This window comes from Zootoca vivipara, chromosome 2, assembly GCF_965207765.1.
Source record: "Zootoca vivipara chromosome 2, rZooViv2.hap1.1, whole genome shotgun sequence".
Taxonomy (NCBI): domain Eukaryota; kingdom Metazoa; phylum Chordata; class Lepidosauria; order Squamata; family Lacertidae; genus Zootoca; species Zootoca vivipara.
Window position 1 is genome coordinate 62,345,798 of NC_142584.1, and position 18,389 is coordinate 62,364,186.

General features: G+C 41.7%; 1 protein-coding gene and 1 long non-coding RNA gene across 2 annotated transcripts in view; one reads left to right on the forward strand and one right to left on the reverse strand.

Moving 5' to 3' along the window:
* The window catches only part of GALNT10 (polypeptide N-acetylgalactosaminyltransferase 10), a 38,850-nt gene extending 25,425 nt beyond the window's left edge, over positions 1-13,425 (forward strand). Inside the window, exons 8-12 of the mRNA XM_035105724.3 lie at positions 1,035-1,142; positions 3,623-3,844; positions 5,460-5,576; positions 7,411-7,560; positions 9,530-13,425. Of these exons, the coding sequence (XP_034961615.3) occupies positions 1,035-1,142; positions 3,623-3,844; positions 5,460-5,576; positions 7,411-7,560; positions 9,530-9,697 (765 nt within the window). The 3' untranslated portion in view covers positions 9,698-13,425. The remainder of the gene's footprint in view (positions 1-1,034; positions 1,143-3,622; positions 3,845-5,459; positions 5,577-7,410; positions 7,561-9,529) is intronic.
* LOC148686890 (uncharacterized) lies at positions 910-18,174 on the reverse strand. Its single transcript, XR_015948190.1, has 2 exons — positions 18,064-18,174; positions 910-1,201 (listed from the first exon to the last, which is right to left on the reverse strand). It is a non-coding gene; the product is annotated as an uncharacterized LOC148686890 (long non-coding RNA).
* Positions 18,175-18,389: the final 215 nt, after the last annotated feature.

Sequence of the window (18,389 nt, forward strand, 5' to 3'; positions counted from 1 at the left end):
GAGCAGTACATTCTCACCACTGTTGACTGTAATCCTAATACCGTACTTAAATTCATATTTGACAGGCAAGTCAAAGACTGCTTAATATTTAGTTTCCTCTACAGAATAAAATCTGGAAAATGTTTTAATGAAACCTTTGTTGGATCATTAAAATGTTTACCTTAGCAAACCTAGCCAGACAATCCTTTTAAAGACATTTCAGAGCCAGTCTGTTAATAAATGGGCATGGTACTTTAATACAGATTATGTACATTATTGGTCAAAGAACTTAAATTCATTAAGCCTACTGGAAGGCATACACTCAACACTACATCTGTTTCAATTACCTAGACTGGCAAAACTTATATCCATATTTAATCTAGGTATCAAGGAAAGTTCCTAGAGAATGTTGGCACAGATTCAATGCTTCTTGAAGGGAAAATAAGTTTGTTGACCTTACTTGGACATAAATAGAGTCATACCGGTAATTCTACAAGTAGCATTTAGTTAACTGATGCTCTATTTTAAAAAAATAGTTAGGCACTTTTGCTAATTTCAGGAATACATCAGCATATGTATCTCTGCAAAAGCAGCAGTGGAAGGGCATGTTGGCACTGTAGTAGGTTTACAAAATAGCAAGTAAGGTGTTGATGTGTGACCTAAAATCTTTAACTTTCTCCAGATAACTCTTTGAGATTGTTTCATAATAACACTACATAAGAATCTACAAAAGTATTCAACTTTAGTAGTCATGTGTTTACATGTGTTAACATTCAGAATTCTTTGAACTACCTAAGCTACATACTCCTTTTGATTCATACTAGGTTCATTTCTAGGTGTTGGGTCTGGTGGTATTTTTATGTCACAGTGGTGACATAGTTTCAGAAATGCGCAACTTTAAAAGCTTGAATAACATGAGGTCTGAATGCATTTATGATTTAAAAATAGTTTACTAAGGTAACAAACTTACTACTTGATATGACTTTGAAAAAGCTTTGATTTCCATCATATTCAGAAATTTCTGATCTGTGCTTACTCTCTCTGGCATCTGACAGGTATGGATGTGTGGGGGTCGTATGGAAGATATTCCTTGTTCCCGTGTTGGTCATATCTACAGAAAATATGTTCCTTACAAGGTTCCTTCAGGAGTCAGCTTGGCAAGAGTAAGAGCCTATCTTGATATATTTCCTTTGTTCCATGTATTCAGTCAAGATGCAATCTTCTAAAAAGATAGTGGGCGAGATGTATTTTTTAACATTAGTGCTAGAAGTTTGGGAGTGGACATTGTTTTGCAAGCAAATGATAACATACAAGCTGAACTCACAAACTATAAAAATAAAAATAGTTGCTCTAAGGGTTGTGCTACATCTTTAACAAGTGGTTCCTGTAGTGTAGAGGTTATCACATTTGCCTAACACACTGAAGGACCCCATTTCAAAAACAGACAGAAATAGGTATATATTCTGGGGTAAGGGCCACAGCTTACTGGTAGAGCATCTGCTTTTCATACAGAAGGTCCCTGGCACCTCTAGCTAGAGCTGGGAAACTCCCTGTCTGAAACCCTGGTAACCAGTAGACCAGGGGTCTTCAAACTATGGCCTGAAGGCCAGATGTGGCCCAATAGGGTTGCGAATCCGGCCCGAACAGCCATTTAAAAACCCGCTATTTACCTCAGCACAGTGCAGGGTGGCAAGCATCTCTGACGCGGCTTTTCAGCGGTGCGGGGACTAATTTGTCAGTCCCTGTGCCAAGGTGAGGTAAACTCCCAATGCGGCCTTTCATTCATTGAGCCACCACTGACCCGCAGGGGCTCAACAAATGAAAGCAGCATTGAGTTTACCTGAGCACAGCGTGGAGACTGACCAATCAGTCCCCGGCAGCACTCAGGTAAACTCTGACGTGGCCTTTCATTCGTAGAGCAGCCGCTAACACGCAGCGGCAGATCCCGCCGGGCACCCCGGTCGCTCCTCCTTCCTCTGAGCCTTCAACGCCGGCAGCCTCTTTGTGGCATCCACCACTGCCACCCCGGCACACGGGCCCCGCCGCAACTGGGAAGTCTTCCCCGGGCACAACCGCTTCTACTGCGGAGGCCACCTCATGCTGGCATGGCACAGTCATGTCTTCCTCATGCTCGGCCTCATTGTGGTCACCAGTGGCCTCTTCTTCACCTTCAAGTGAGTCAGTGAGTGAAGGAGCAGAGAAGCCCAGGCTCAACCCACCCAACGCCCCTCCTGCTTTTGGACATTTATTTCCTTCCTTGCAAAACCATGACCTCGCTTTCCAAGCTCAGCCCCCAAAGGGGTCTCATTAGCCAAAAGCAGGCCCATACTTCCCATTGAAATACTTATACATTTATGTTGATTAAAATCATTATTCATTTTAAATACAGTGGTACCTCAGGTTACAAATGCTTCAGGTTACAAACGCTTCAGGTTACAGACTCCGCTAACCCAGAAATAGTACGTCGGGTTAAGAGCTTTGCTGCAGGATGAAAACAGAAATAGTGCTCCGGCGGCGCGGCGGCAGCAGAAGGCCCCATTAGCTAAAGTGGTGCTTCAGGTTAAGAACAGTTTCAAGTTAAGAACAGACCTCCGGAACGAATTAAGTTCTTAACCAGAGGTACCACTGTATTGTATTGTTTTTCCTGTTGTTGTTTTTGTGCACTACAAATAAAAAATGTGCAGTGTGCATAGGAATTCGTTCATATTTTTTCAAGCTATAGTCCAGCCCCCAATAGTGTCTGAGGGACAGTGAACTGGCCCCCTGTTTAAAAAGATTGAGAACCCCTGTTGTAGACAATACTGAGCTAGATAGATCAATACTTTGACTCAGTATAAGGTAGTTTCATTTGTTCCTGTTGTAAGACACTCATTGGATTAGGTTGCTGCACTATATTAAGACCTGAACAAGGCTATAAGAATGGCTGTTGGTTGAGCTGGCTGCCACATTTTGATATCATCCTTTATCTTTATATTTCTTTGTGTTAAAAACCCATTAGCATGACAAACATCATCCTCCCAGTGAAGGGCAAATGTTAAAAATAGGATGATTCCTTTAACTGACAAGACATATGAAATCAGATTGACCCACATTAATATACAGTATTCTTCAGGATGATTCAAAATATGTACACATGAGGATCTTCAGTGTTACTACCCAGAAATTCAAAGTTTTCCCTCTCACATTAGTGAATTTTCATATGCAAAGATGAGTGCTTTTATTTGGTATTAAGAGATTTGTATTTTAAAGAAGGGTAGATACTCCCTCTGGTGGAAAAAGAGAGTACCCGAAGAAGAAAAAACATGACTGAAAATTCTTCTCTCTCCCTCAGTCACAATTAACTACCTAAAGAACACAATTGCTTTTAAAGTTCTTTTTGATGAAATAGATGCTCAGGGTCCAGTTTAATTCAACCTTTATAGAATGTTCTGGTTGTCTGACTCCTTGGAAGAGCAGTTGTCTTACTGTACCATCTGATTGGGTTTGGACTTATTAATGTAGTATTTCAGAGTCCATAAAGCCCTTTATGCGTGCCTCCATGTAAGGCAGCTAATTAATCTCTCATATGTGCATCCTGTATAATTCAAATTTATGGATATGCGTTTTTCAATTCTTCATTTCAAATATATTGTCACCTATGTAGAACCTGAAGCGTGTTGCTGAGGTGTGGATGGATGAATATGCAGAGTACATTTACCAGAGGAGACCTGAATATCGGCATCTGTCTGCAGGAGATGTGACTGCTCAGAAAGAACTTCGCAGTAATCTCAACTGCAAAAGCTTCAAATGGTTTATGAGTGAAGTTGCTTGGGACTTGCAAAAGTTCTATCCACCAGTGGAGCCTCCAGCAGCTGCCTGGGGAGAGGTTGGTTCATTCAGGAAATTCAACTGTATCAAGAAGTCCCAGCCATGCCATGGTGTATGGCTGCAGATCAAACCACAGGATTTCCAGTACCCACTGAGTCCTGCTTTAAGTGAAATTGTTGTGCATGTTTACTTCTGTACATACCCGATACTTGATGGTACAGAACTTTACAGAAGGGATGGGAAACCTGAGGCCTTCCCAAAGTTGCTGGACTTCCAACTCCCATAAGTGCCAGCCAACAGAGCCAATGATCATGTATGATGGGAGGTGTGATCTAACAACACCAGGTTCCATATCCCTGTCATACAGAAATTTAGTGGATGTATGTGAAGTGTAGTTGTTTTCGCTACACTTCAGAATCTATTAGCAAAAAGACTAACTTTACTAAAAAAAAACACTATTAAAAACAATACACACTAACTTCTGGGGTATGTTTGCTCCTTAAGATTTACTTATTCTGACAACCCATTATCAGGTTTAAACCTTGCCGATCAGAAGGTCGGCAGTTCGAATCCCCGCAACGGGTGAGCTCCCGTTGCTCAGTCCCAGCTCCTGCCAACCTAGCAGTTCGAAAGCACGACAAAGTGCAAGTAGATAAATGGGTACCGGTACAGCGGGAAGGTAAACAGCGTTTCCATGTGCTGCTCTGGTTCGCCAGAAGCAGCTTAGTCATGCTGGCCACATGACCTGGAAGCTGTACGCCGGCTCCCTTGGCCAATAACGCGAGAGGAGCGCCGCAACTCCAGAGTCGGTCACGACTGGACCTAATGGTCAGGGGTCCCTTTACCTTTAAAAATGGTTAGTAAATCCAAGGCTTTGATCATTTCTTTTTTAATATCACTGCCTTCACACTTCTCCACTGAAGCCACTTTTTAAATAGCTCTCAAGCTCAGATGTGTATTCAACATGCTGCTGCTTTTCCTTTAAGGCACAGAGCAGATTGTTCCAAATCCCATTTCTTGGCTTCTCAGTTCTTGAGCATTCTTGTCACATCCACACACATACATATATAGAAATCATATTATCTTGTGTCTTTGCATTTATGCCAGCATTTGCTATGGGATAGCATGGGCGGCTGCCTGTATTTCAGCCCCGTTTACGCACATTTAATATGTGTGTATATGCACATCGCACTGAACCTGGAAGTGACCTGGAAACATCATAAAGACATCACTGAAATGTCACTAAAAGGGCAGAATGGGGTGTTTGCAGGCTTTTTTGGTGGGTTTCTATTATATGCGCGGTACCTCAGAATGTAGCCCCCATGTAAGCAGGGGGCCAACCCAGCAGTTCAAAAGCACACTAGTGCAAGTAGATAAATAGGTACCGTTGCGGCAGGAAAGTAAATGGCGTTTACAGGCTCTCTGGCTACCATCACGGTGTTCTGTTGCACCAGAAGCGGTTTAGTCATGCTAACCACATTACGCGGAAAGCTGTCTGTGGACAAAAACCGGCTCATTCAGCCTGAAGCGAGATGAGCGCCACATCCCATAGTTGCCTTTGACTGGACTTAACCATCCAGGAGTCCTTTACCTTTTATTTGTACTTCCATTTCCTTGACTGCCACTATGTCAATAAGTTAGATGCAAAGCTAATCAGCAACTTAATCTTTCAGGTCCGTAATGTAGGAACTGGCCTCTGTGCAGACACCAAACATGGAGCCCTTGGTTCCCCACTACGGGTTGAAGCCTGTGTGAAAGGCAGAGGAGAAGCTGCCTGGAACAGTGTGCAGGTATTTGCATTCTTTTTTTAAATAATTATCTCATTCTTAGTGTTTCCATGGGCAGTTTTAGAAAGAACTATTTTATGCAAAGTATGCATTACTGAAATACCACAATAGCTTCACTAATGTAAGACTAAGAGGGGGTTTGCTAGGGAAGTAGAATGTAATCTGATGGTCTAGATCAGGCATCCCCAAACTTCGGCCCTGCAGGTGTTTTGGACTACAATTCCCATCTTCCCTGACCACTGGTCCTGTTAGCTAGGGATCTTGGGAGCTGTAGGCCAAAACATCTGGAGGGCCACAGTTTGGTGGTGCCTGGTCTAGATATTACACAGATGCTAATTATCAAGCTGAAGGGCTTGGTATGTAAGCACATCTGGGGTGCAGGAGATGAGTACTTTAAATTATGTGCATGAGTGCTATGGCAGAAAACCAGTATTATCTGGAGCCAAATCCTGAGGTGAATAGAGAGGAGGCAGACAGGAAAAGGTTAATAAGACACTAGTCATGCAACTGTACTATGCACTGACATTATCATTTCTAAGTATCTTCTGAAACACCATATTAATCTGCTACTACATCCAGTGATCACTTAGTGTCGCAGGAGGTATAATTAACACTCCAGCAGTGGATGCTAATGAGAGATTAAACTGGTTAGGGAATATTTTCACCGAATATTTTCATTTCTTAATGTATAAGATGCAAGAAGTGACAGCTTTATTCTAACATAGTATGTAAAATGAGAAGTTGCTGACTACCGTTTCAGTTGCCTAGAAATGGAAAATTAAACCAACTGACTTTGAAACTACCATATTTTTCCATGTATAAGACTATATTTTTTCCCTAATTTTTCAAGTTTAAAATTGGGGCGTCATCTTATACACGGATAGTGCATATGGGGGATTTCTTTATTTGGAGTCCCCAAAAATAGGAGTCGTGTTATACACAGGGGCGTGTTATACACGGAAAAATACGGTAAATCCAAAAGGCCTGCATGAGTTTTATATGCAATTTATGTTGAGTTGTAAAAATTAATGTGGGTGCTGAAATATATTTTTGGTCTAATTCTTCCATAAAGAGATTTCCTTTGTTGTTTATTAATACTAACAGTAGCAGCATGAAGCAGTTGCTTCCATGTCTCCTCATTACTGAACTGGTGTGGTCGTACTTCAGAGATATCCCTGCTGTCCTCCAAAAGAATACAAGCCTATAGAGCTCCAAAAACCACACATTGTAGAACTGCTCTTACTGTAGTGAATCTTGTTGTCTCTCGTTTTTCTTCCTGTTGTTAAATCTTTCAGTGCTAGTCAGTTTCATCTAAGGGAAATTACTGTAACAGATTGTTGGTTATGGTCAGCTAGGTTTTGCTACAGAGTAGACCCATTGAAATTAATAAGCATGATTAGGTTAGGTTCATTTTATTCACTTGGTCTGAATAAAATTTAAAAAGCACCCTATATTAGTTCCATTTCTTTTCTTTCCTTATATCTATTTTATTTATTTAATAGATTTATATCCTATTTTTTTAACTACAGTCTTCAAAGTGGCTCACGATACTTCAAGAGCCACTTACATAAAACAAACAAAAATCAATCTGCTCCATTTGAGCAACTGATGTTCTTTTCCACAGGGCAACTGGTATTAGATGGTCCAGGGGGGCGGGGAGGGGAGGCTTGTGTTGCTTAACAATGCCACCATTCTATTTCTGTATTTCTTGCCCTGTCCTAAGGAGAGGGTAGTTGTTCTTCACACTGAGTAGCTCTGAAGGGCAGGGGTGCATATAACAAAGTCTGATTTTTTGTCCTCATCGTTTGTTCTGAGGATTTGATATTTGTCCTAACAGGTGTTCACATTTAGCTGGCGAGAGGACATCCGTCCAGGAGACCCCCAGCACACAAAGAAATTCTGTTTTGATGCTGTTTCCCACAACAGCCCAGTGACTCTCTATGACTGTCATGGAATGAAGGGGAACCAGCTATGGAAATACAGGAAAGTGAGTGTGTTATTACTCAGAATGTAGAAACCATTACTTCTGCATTATGGTTACCTGTAATATCTTGAAAAATATCATTCATATTGTAATGTTTTGTCCCTATGATTGCAGCTGGGTGGAACCCCCTTTTTATTAAAAGAACAATAGGGCATAGTACCAGAGATAGTAAATAAACCTGCTTGTTGTAAGTGTACCATATGAAGTGGTATTCAACTGTTGAAAATGTGTTGAAGTTCAGCGAGGTGTAGCCCAGACATTTCAGTGCCACCCTTGGATACAAGCAAGAGTTGAAGACGAGGACAGTAAGTTAACAATATGCTTGCACGAAACACTATTCCAAGTGAGGTCTAGTGGATAACCTGTTGGATTTGAATAAGGGAAGAGTGGTTTTGTTTATCAGTACTCTGTTTTTTATTTCAGTTGTGAAGATACCGTGTTTCCCCTTTTTTAAGACACCGTCTTACAACTTTTTTTCCTCAAAAAAACACATGGTGGCTTATTTTCAGGGGGTGTCTTTTTTTTAAAAAAGTGCCGGTACAACTGGGTCCCACTGGCTCAGGATGCTCGGCGCTCTCTTCCGCGCACATTTTCTGCCTCTTCTATTCTCTCCCTTTCCCCTCCTCCCCATCCTGAGTCAAGGGCTCTCCTTCCTTGGAGACTTCTAAGCAGAGGCTGGATGGCCACCTGCCTAGGAGACAGACGTGCACAGGGGGGGGTCTGTGAGGTGGATTTAAACCTCGTAGGATGCCGGAGCAGGAGGTATACACGAAGCTGCCCACCGTCATGTCGGTGTAGATGGGATTGCGCTGGTCGCAGTCGAACTACTTGCGGTTGGGTGGGAGGCTGCTCATCTCCCTCAGCAGCTTCAGGTGCTTCTCCTCCTGCTTCGGCTTGGCGCTCGCGGCCATGGCTTCGGAGAAGGGTGCGGCCGTGTGTGTGTGCGCGAGGAGGTATAGAGGCTGCTCCCGGGGCTCTCTCACGCCAGCCAGGGAATGAGGAGGGAGGCCGGGACCCATCCCGCTCCGAGACACTCATGAGGGAAGCGCAAGGGGGACGAGGCTTGGGCCTGCGCCTCTGGCGCGCGCAACCCCAACTGACGGACCAACGGAAGGAAAGGCAGGGAGGGGGGAAAGGGAAGGAGGGGGAGGGGAGCGACGTCAGCTCTTGGCGAGGCGGCCGGGGCGGCTGAATGACGAGCCGAAGAGGAACCTGTGCGGCACCTTTTCTCTGTCCGGAGGGGGGGGGGGAGAGAGAGAGACACGATCACAAACATACAGAGAGAGACAGACGCGCACATAGGGGGAGAGAGAAAGAAAGACGCACGGGGAAAGAGAGAGAGAGAGGAGAGAGAGAGAGACACACACACACAGAGAGAGTGTGGCGCTGCTTTGCGCTTTGTCAGCGCTGCAGCCGCCGCCGCTTCCGAGCGCCATCCCGACCTGGCAGGCTTCCTCCTGCCACGGCCAGCATTGCAGGAGCTGGGTCCTGCTGGCTTGTGCCCTCAGTGATCCGTGTGGCAATGCTGCACGCTTTATCAGCGCTGCAGCAGCCGCCGCTGCTTCCGGGCACCGACCCAACCCGGCAGGCTTCCTCCTCCTGTTGCGGCCGGCGTGCTGGGTCCCGCTAGCTGGCTGGGGTGCTCGGTGGTCTTGCTCCGCACGTCGCGGAAGTATGGCTTATTTTCGGGGTATGTCTTACATTTCTCAAATGATTAAAAACCCTGCCATGGCTTACTTTGACTACGTATTAAAAAAGGGGAAACACGGTAGATATATTTATTTAATTAATTTGTTTGAAATTGCTTAGCTAAGCAATATACAATAAATGTGGAGAAATGCTACTTCTAAACAAGAGCTGCTGTTAGATGATAAGTAATAAAATGACAGATATATTTTTCTTTGAAGCTACTTTCTGAAGTCTGTGGCATATATTCAAGTCCAGCAAACTGATTTCTAATTTTCATCCTTAGGACAAGACTCTTTACCACCCAGTAAGTGGCAGCTGTATGGACTGTAGTGAGAGTGACCGAAAAATCTTCATGAGCACGTGCAATCCTTCCTCTCCAACACAGCAGTGGATATTTGAACACACAAATTCAACAGTCTTGGAAAACTTTAACAAGAATCTTGACCTTTAAAGACTATATCTATATGTATATATTACAGCTATAATTTTTACAGGGGAGATGACAAATTTTTTAAAAGAATAATTTTTTAAAACAATAAAAGGGAAAATCTCAGGAGAGGGTGTGACTATCAGGCCAGTCTTTACTTTGATGATGCTGCATCCCATTAACAAGATATCTAGAAATCTATATTGCTATAATTACATCACAGATTGAAACCTAGTTCTCTAATGCAGGACCGCATCCTTTCATAATCTTCTAGTTTTTCAGCTATTAAGGTCACATCTAAGCCAGCGTATTTTTCATAAGGTTAATGTGCAACTGTCATGAATTCTGCACCACATTGTCTCAAAGCCAAACCCATAGATCCATACAGCAGCCAAGGATAAGTGTTATGATAATGCATATCTCCAGTCTAGATGGTTTAAGAGCGGTATTAGCACTGGCTTTTTACACTGACCCTTAGTTTTGGTGGCATGAAGTTGTTCATTGCACCAGAGCTCCTGAATAGAGCCGATCCCTACCAAGAGAGAGGTTTGCCGTTGGTGGACTACAAACCCCATGGGGATTAGCTGCATAAGGAACTTCCAATTGCAGCCAATCCCTGTCAAAAGCTGAATGCAAACCCCTTTCATTAGGCATCTTCCTTTGCAGCCTGGCAATGTTAGGTTATTAGCAGGTAGGTGGCCCGACCCAACAGTCAAAGTAGTCTACCTGGGAGGGAAGGGGAACTCAGGATCCCACCCACCAGACAGATCCTCTGCCAGACCCCTGAGTTAGGCAAATCAGCTGAGTCATGGATAATTTACTTGTTCATGGACATATGACTTTAACTCAAAAGACTCAGTTATACAAACAGAACTAGGGCTAAAATTCTAAGATCACTCCATGAAATTTAATTCCCCAGTAACATGGGTGAGACCTTCTTCCAAATCAGTATGTTTTAAGATTGCAGTGAAATTCTTACTTAGTGACCTACCTGTTAAACCAATTTATAACATCCAGCCACACCTGGGACTGCATGCAGAACATTATCCTACAATAAAATGACAACTGCAGTGCTCTACAAAAGTAAAGGATTCATACAGTGCAGCATCTTTCACACTTTAGGCCTCCCTGTATCTCATTCCAAATGACTTAAATGATCATCTTTAAAATCTTCATTGAAAATAACTGTTTTTCATATTCACGAATTTGAATTTACAAACTCCCCAGTTCTGTGTTAGCTGCAGTTTTACCCAGCATATCCCATTGTCCAATATTTTTAGGTTAGTGAATTGGGCAAATGGATCACTAGCCAAAACCAAACTGATTGCCTTTTTCCCAGTTTGATGTTAATTCCTTATTTCTCATTGATGACTTTCCCCCTCCACCTGCATATTTTAGGTATTTAAAGTTGCAGACTTCTGTCCCCTTGAGAATAAATCAACCTCAATGGGGCTTCCTTCTCAGGAGACGTGTTGGGATAATATTTTACAGCACAATTCTGTTGGCTTCAGTTAGACTTTGATATCATTAGTTTTTCTTGACGTAGTTAAACCTGCATTTTTGTTCAACTCAGGCTAAGATCTGTTTTTAAATTTCACTAGTGATAGATGCTTTCCCGTGGCGATTTTTGGAGGATTGCTTTTAATGCCTTCCCATGTGTTAACAGGTGCTAATTTGCCTCTTCCAGTTCTACCTCACTAGTCTGTCACTGGTTATCAAAACAATGTCTCATGGTACACTCAGAAGATCAATTCATACTTAGATTTATTTATTTTGTTCAGTTAAGGGAAATAATCCACAAGCAGGGATTTCCTGTTAAGGACACCCATATGAAAGAAAAAAGCTGTTCTGGGTGTGAAGGCTTCCTTGTGCATATATAGACTGCTGATCATGACCTCTTTCCTTTATTTCTTCCAACTCTAATTTCTTTTCCCTCAATTCTGATCCCATGCTAGCTGAATTTTCTGCTCCTACTTTGTTCGTCATCCTTACGTTTTTCATCAAAAGTAATATGTGTCAAAGAATTTAGCAAGCTAGTACACCTTCAATTAAGAACTAGTGCTGTTTGCAGTGGGCTACTAACCAGATGGCAAAGTAACTGGAATTTAAAAATCTAAAAGGCCATTAATTCATATTTCATATTCCCCATTTAGCTGCAGAATCACATACCCTTCTACTTACTTCCCATGATATTTTTGTTCCCTGCATTGTTTTCTCTGCAATAAGCAGAGAAATGCTTAGTGCAGTGGGCCTAGAGCAGGCATCCCCAAACTTTGGCCCTCCAGATGTTTTGGACTACAATTCCCATCTTCCCCAACCACTGGTCCTGTTAGCTAGGGATCATGGGAGTTGTAGGCCAAAACATCTGGAGGGCCGCAGTTTGGGGATGCCTGGCCTAGAGATATGGCTAAAAGTGAAGGCCATTGTCTACGCAGGGTGAAAATGTAATTAAGCTGAATAGTCAATACATAGGTTGAGTTTGAAATAGTGTAATGTTTTAGTGTTCATGCAGTAGTAATCTTTACAACAGTCCTGCAAAGTGGACCAGTATTCGTGCAAGGCTGTCTAACAAGTTCATGACTGAGGTGAGACTTTAATTTAGGGAGTTTTTATCTTGCAATCTCAGACACTTTACTATGTTGCTCCAGGAAAATTTATGTGATTGTTACTAACCTGCTGAAACCAAACACAAAAAGCCAGATGTTACAATATTCTTAAGAGCTTCCTCTCTGCAGCAATATAAATATTTGTCAAGTTACAAAATATCTTAAACATATAATTTAACTCTGGCTGAGTGGCTATCTCTGCACATAAGTAATGCATTCGACCCTGGAAGGCCAAGGCAATGGTTTGAAAGCATTGTTAGCAGGCCACCTGCTGGTTGAGAAATGAAAATGCATTTTACTACTTTTATCTGTAATTAATCTGCTTTACAGTGGTACCTCAGTTTATGAACACAATTGGTTCCGGAAGTCTGTTCATAAACTGAAGCGTTCATAAACTGAAGCGAACTTTCCCATTGAAAGCAATAGAAAGTGAATTAATCCGTTCCAGATGGGTCCGCGGCGTTCGTAAACTGAAAATTCGTAAACCGAGTTTCCACTGTATTTATATTCATAATATCTACAGCATGAGTCAGATTTCAATGCATGAAATCTTAACAAAACTGAAAATACTTTGCTCTTGAATATTTTAGGATGTGGAGCTAAGATTCTTGGTCACACTTCAGTCACTTGACCTCAACTTCCTTGTGCTAAGCAAAAAAAAAAGTTCAGTTGTGGACACTGAGGCTTTTAGAGGAAAGCAGTGTGCACAGTATTAACATGCACATTGCCTTCCGTGTTTTGTTCATACTTTTGATTTCAGCATAATTGCTGCTTGAGAAGCACCTCCACAGGATGGATCAATGAGAGTGTAGTGGGGGGGGGGTGACGGTGGGTAGGTTGAGCAAGCAGTTAGTGTGAAGTGGCTCCCTACGTGGTTGTAGTGATTTCAGCATGGCATCTCAATTCAAAAATCTGAATGTTTTCAATGGTTTGGTTGAAATGTGTGGATTGAAATGTGTCTGCTGCTAGCAGTGATATTATCTGAATCCTTCAAAGCCATCTAAATTTCTTGGCTGCAGGAAATAACCCCATCTGGTTTAGAAACTTCTTGCATTCAAACATACACCTTTTGTGGTCTTTATTAATGTTATCAAAATCAAATTTAACAGCATCATTAAAATAAAGAAGTGCCTTTTTAAATGCAAATGTTCAGCAAGTACCTAAACTTGAACAATTTCCTAGTGCCTTGGACTGGAGTGGGATGTGGGACGTAAAAGAGTACCGTACAATGTGCAATCAGTGATGTTTTAGGAAGATTTTTATGTTTAAATATCCAATTTCAAGTTCATATTGTAGAATGGAAAGTTTATGGTCTTGGTTTAGAAAACCAGTTGCTAAGTTTCATTACTCAAAACAAAAATGGTGTAAAGGACATGAACGAGCATCCCTATATACCCATGATGGCTAATTCTGACAGTTTCGTAAGTGGCTCCTGATCCCAAATGTTGGCATACAAGCATACAAGGTTCACCATGCAGTGTCTTCCACCAATAGTCTGCAACACATACCAAAATAAATCAACAGGGTAGCTTCCATAAAATGTATGGGTCACTCATTAGAAATATTTGTCAATATCTAGTCCAGGCTTCCTCAACCTCGGCCCTACAGATGTTTTGAGACTACAATTTCCATCATCCCTGACCACTGATCCTGCTAGCTAGGAATCCTGGGAGTTGTAGGCCAAAAACATCTGGAGGGCCGAGGTTGAGGAAGCCTGATCTAGTCAGTATCATAACAGAGAAGCAGTAAAGCAACTTGTTTCCACCCTTAAATACCTTTTTCACAATGGTATCTGTTTCACTCAACTGAGCAAACACCTAAAAGCGTTTGACCCAAAAGCCTCTATACAGCATATCCCAAGCAGTTGAAAGGTTAGCTATCAGGACAATGTGTGAGTACAGTGTTCCTGTAGGCCATAGTGGTGTGACACAAGTGGCTTTATCATTACAAGGATTAGTGGGCTATATAAAAATACATATTTTCACCATCAAACAGCCTCGGTCCTGTATACCTGAAGGAGTGTCTCCACCCCCATCGTCCAGCCCAAACCCTGAGGTCCAGCACCGAGTGCCTTCTGGCAATTCCCTTACAGGGAAATAGGCAGAGGGCCTTCTTGGTAGTGGTGCCTGCCCTGTGGAACGCCCTCCCAGCAGATGTCAAGGCAATAAGCAACTACTGTATATTCCTGCGTATAAGACTACTTTTTAACCCAGGAAAATCTCAAAAGTCGGGGTCGTCTTATACGCCGGGTCGTATTTCTTATACGGCGAGTTTATCCCAAAACACTATATTTTAGCTGGAAAAGTTGGGGGTCGTCTTATACGCCCAGTCGTCTTATATGCCAGAATATACGGTATTTTACTTTTAAAAGACAACTGAAGGCGGCCCTGTTTAGGGAAGTTTTTAATGTTTGATGCTATATTGTTTTTGATATTCGGTTGGAAGCCGCCCAGAGTAGCTGGGGAAACCCAGCCAGATGGGTGGGGTATAAATAATAAATTATTACTATTATTATCAAAACAATACTGCTATTTGATTAGGTTTTTGCTCTGAAGCTGTGATGTAAAAAAAAAAAAGATCATATCTGAAAAGAACAGAAGACTTACAGTAGTTTGCTTTATGTTTCATAGAAATACTCACAATACTAACATGGATATAACCACCCCTGGTTTAAGACAGTCTAAACTAGTGTAAGCAGTCTGATTAGCTTCTTAATATACTGTAATATCAAAACTAGCTGAATTCCTACCAATTTCAACAGGACTTGCTGCTTAGCATGTACAGAAATGCTCAAAGGCCTTGCTGCAGAGTCCTTCTGGGCGCTCTATCAAATATGAAGAAGAGTTCTAGAAGGTTCCTTAACTTGCTATAAACATTGAGGCATTTTCCACCAATTTTATTTCATTGGAAAGTGTTAGGAAGATACTAACAGCATAGAGATGTCTTCTCAACTTTGTGAATTTGCTTCTGTTTTGTGGGTAACCATGTCCAAAATTAGATGTGATGGCAGCAAACAAATGGGGGAGTCTTAAGAACAAAAAGTGTACCTGTGAGAGCCTGTGGAAAGAGTTTGTGTGCAGAGAGAACGAGAAAGCGCTGAACCTTCCCCACACCTGCCACTCACCTTCCTGTGCCCCATTCATCACCGGTTCTTTGTTTCCCAGCCAGGCTCATTTCTTATATCAGAGCCTAGATGAGCAAAAAGTGACACGAGGGGGACAGCCCACAAGGAGATGCTCTGAAGACAGGGTGAGTGGTTAGGGTTTAGAACTTCTTCCCAAATAAACCTTTTAAATTATATCTGATACAAATTGCTTTATTTGTGATGGGAGGTAGAGAAGTGGAGCTGCAAATACTCACATGTAGTTTGGATTTAGATTTTTCTAGGGTCTCAGTGTTATAAACTCTATATGATTTCTAAGATGTCACATGTAATCATATATGGAACAAGATGACAATTTAGATAAAAATTCATTACCCATTAATAAAAGGCTTTTTGACCTGCATTCTGTTCAGGACCATCCTAATGCTTCTGTAGTCACCCAGAGATTTCCAGTTTCAATTTGATTAGGCTAGCACCATGCAAGCACAGTCCATTGTTGCAAATAGGTAGGAGCTTTTTATCCCAAATAAAATTATATTAACTAAGTTAATGACATTGCATTGTATAATCAAGCTAACTGGCTTAGGTTGCATTCTTAACACCACTTACCTGGGAGTAAGCCCATTGACTTCAGTAAGCCTTACTTCTGAGAAGAAATTGTAAGGATTATGTTGGAAAACACCATCTCTCTTCCAACAATAGTATCAAGTGGCCAACTATGTTTTGAGATAATGCTATATACAGGGACTCTTTGTTTCAACATTGTAATGCATGCTTAACAGATTGTTTGAAATTGGATGTTGTAGCATAAACCAGTGTATTTATTTTGTGCATCTCAGGACACTGTCCTATTGTGTTGGGGGAAGGTAAAGGATGTCTAGCACTTTAATTTAGAATCTTTGATAAATTGGAAATCATTTGGGTGTAAGGTATAGTGTTTCTAAGAGATGAATGGACTTTCTTTTATAATATATTTAAAATAAATTTGTATTGTGTCTTTTTCTGAAGATCTTTGGAAGTGTTCTGTTTTGCAGTAACCAGTGTTTTATGTGGATACTTGGAGAAGAAAATCATATCTTCTGGATTGAAAAGTGTCCTGAGATCATATTGCCTTCCAAAATGCACTCTCCAGTAGCTTCAAATTCCAGACTACTGCAGACATTGACCTCTTGGTTTTTATCACTTTTTCAAAAACATCAAGTATTTTTTCTGGAATTTGTTATACTTAAACATGAGACTTAGAGAGTTGGGGTGTAGTGAGTTGTAAGAACTGCCTCTCCCCACATGAACCATCTGAGACCTTCTTCAAGGGAAGTGTGGAAGGTGACTACATAAAAACAAGCTTTTTCAATAGTGGCTCCCCATCTGTGGAATGTTCTCCCCAGCGAAACATGTCTGGTGCCATCATTGTTGGTTTTTAGGCTCCAGGCCGAGACATTTTTATTTATCCAGGCTTTGATTGTTAAATTAGCTTTTATTCTGGTACTCCCCTTTTAGTGGGGTAGGACTTTATCTTGTCTTGTTGGATGAGCATTTGACGAATGTTGTATGTCATTTAAAATTTGGCTTTTAATTGATTTTATCTGTTTGTGTTTTAAGTTGCTTTGAGACGTCTCTTGTATCTAGCAACTAACAAATGCAATACATTATTTTTAGTCCACTTATATTCCGCTTAAAACCAGTGTCTAACATTAAACAATCAAGTTAGAGATACAATGGATAAAATTTAAATTCACCACAAAATCAGAAAGGCTTGTTTTAAAAACTCCAACTCCAAAAAAAAGAACAAATTCAGCAAGTTCAATAGGGGAGGGCCTGTCTGAACTCAAGAGGAAGAGGGGTCCACAGCATTGGCTCCACAATACTGAATGTGCAGCTCTGGTAGATGTGAGCCCTGCATCTCAACTATGGTGGTCTGCTGACAGCAACTCTCCTCGACCTCATTGATCAGGTAAGGATATAATGCATTGCAATCAAAGTATCCGGGGGCCCAAGATGTTAGGAGCCTTATGAAGTTTCCAGCCCCTCATGTACATAGACATTTGGTTCATGCTACAGTACATGTATGAATGGGGTTTGACTGAAAAAAGCTGGCTACTTTGGTCTAGGGTGAGAGAAAGGTATCTCTGCTCCCCCTTGGATCCCAGGAAAGTCCTGTCTGGGATTAGAGGTAACCTAAGGGAGAGTGGTGGCAGCTACTGAAGAACCTCTGGCATGTCTGGTTTACCCAGATTAGCAGTTGGGGAAGGGAGTGGAACTCTTCTCGCCCCGCCAACCCATAGCCAAAACTCAAGTTTTTTGGCCCTCATTCAGTCCACCACTCACCCATACAATGGTCCTGAACAGGCATCCCCAAACTGTGGCCCTCCAGATGTTTTGGCCTACACCTCCCATGATCCCTAGCTAACAAGACCAGTGGTTGGGGAAGATGGGAATTGTAGTCCAAAGCATCTGGAGGGCCAAAGTTTGGGGATGCCTGGTCCAGATCATGCGAAACTCTCCTGACTCAGATGTTATAAATAGAACTGTCTTTCATTGGTGTACTAATGACTCTTTGCACCCAAACCCCTAATGACGGGTCCCAGTGGATTCATACAGATGTTGAACATCATTGGCGACAAGATAGTTCCATAGTACAGCATAGTACAAAGATCATAGGGCTGAAAACACATTTTTCTTACCTGCTGATTTCTGTTTAATAAGAATACTAGATTATATTCCTTATATCTGGGATGATGACTCCCTCTGCTGTATTATGCAGGTTAACTGCAGTCCACAGTTCATGGAGAATGCTAAACAATTTTAAAAAAAATCCCCTTCAAAATCTCAAAGCCCACACACTTGTTCTGGTCCCATACATACCCATTATATACTTCTAATTAAACTCAGAGGAGTTCTGCAAACATTTGTATCAGTATCCTGTTATGTGGCCAATCCACTCTCTGTATCACTTAGCCAATCCTAATGCAATAATAAAGCCATTCTTGGAGAACTACCAGCTCTTAAT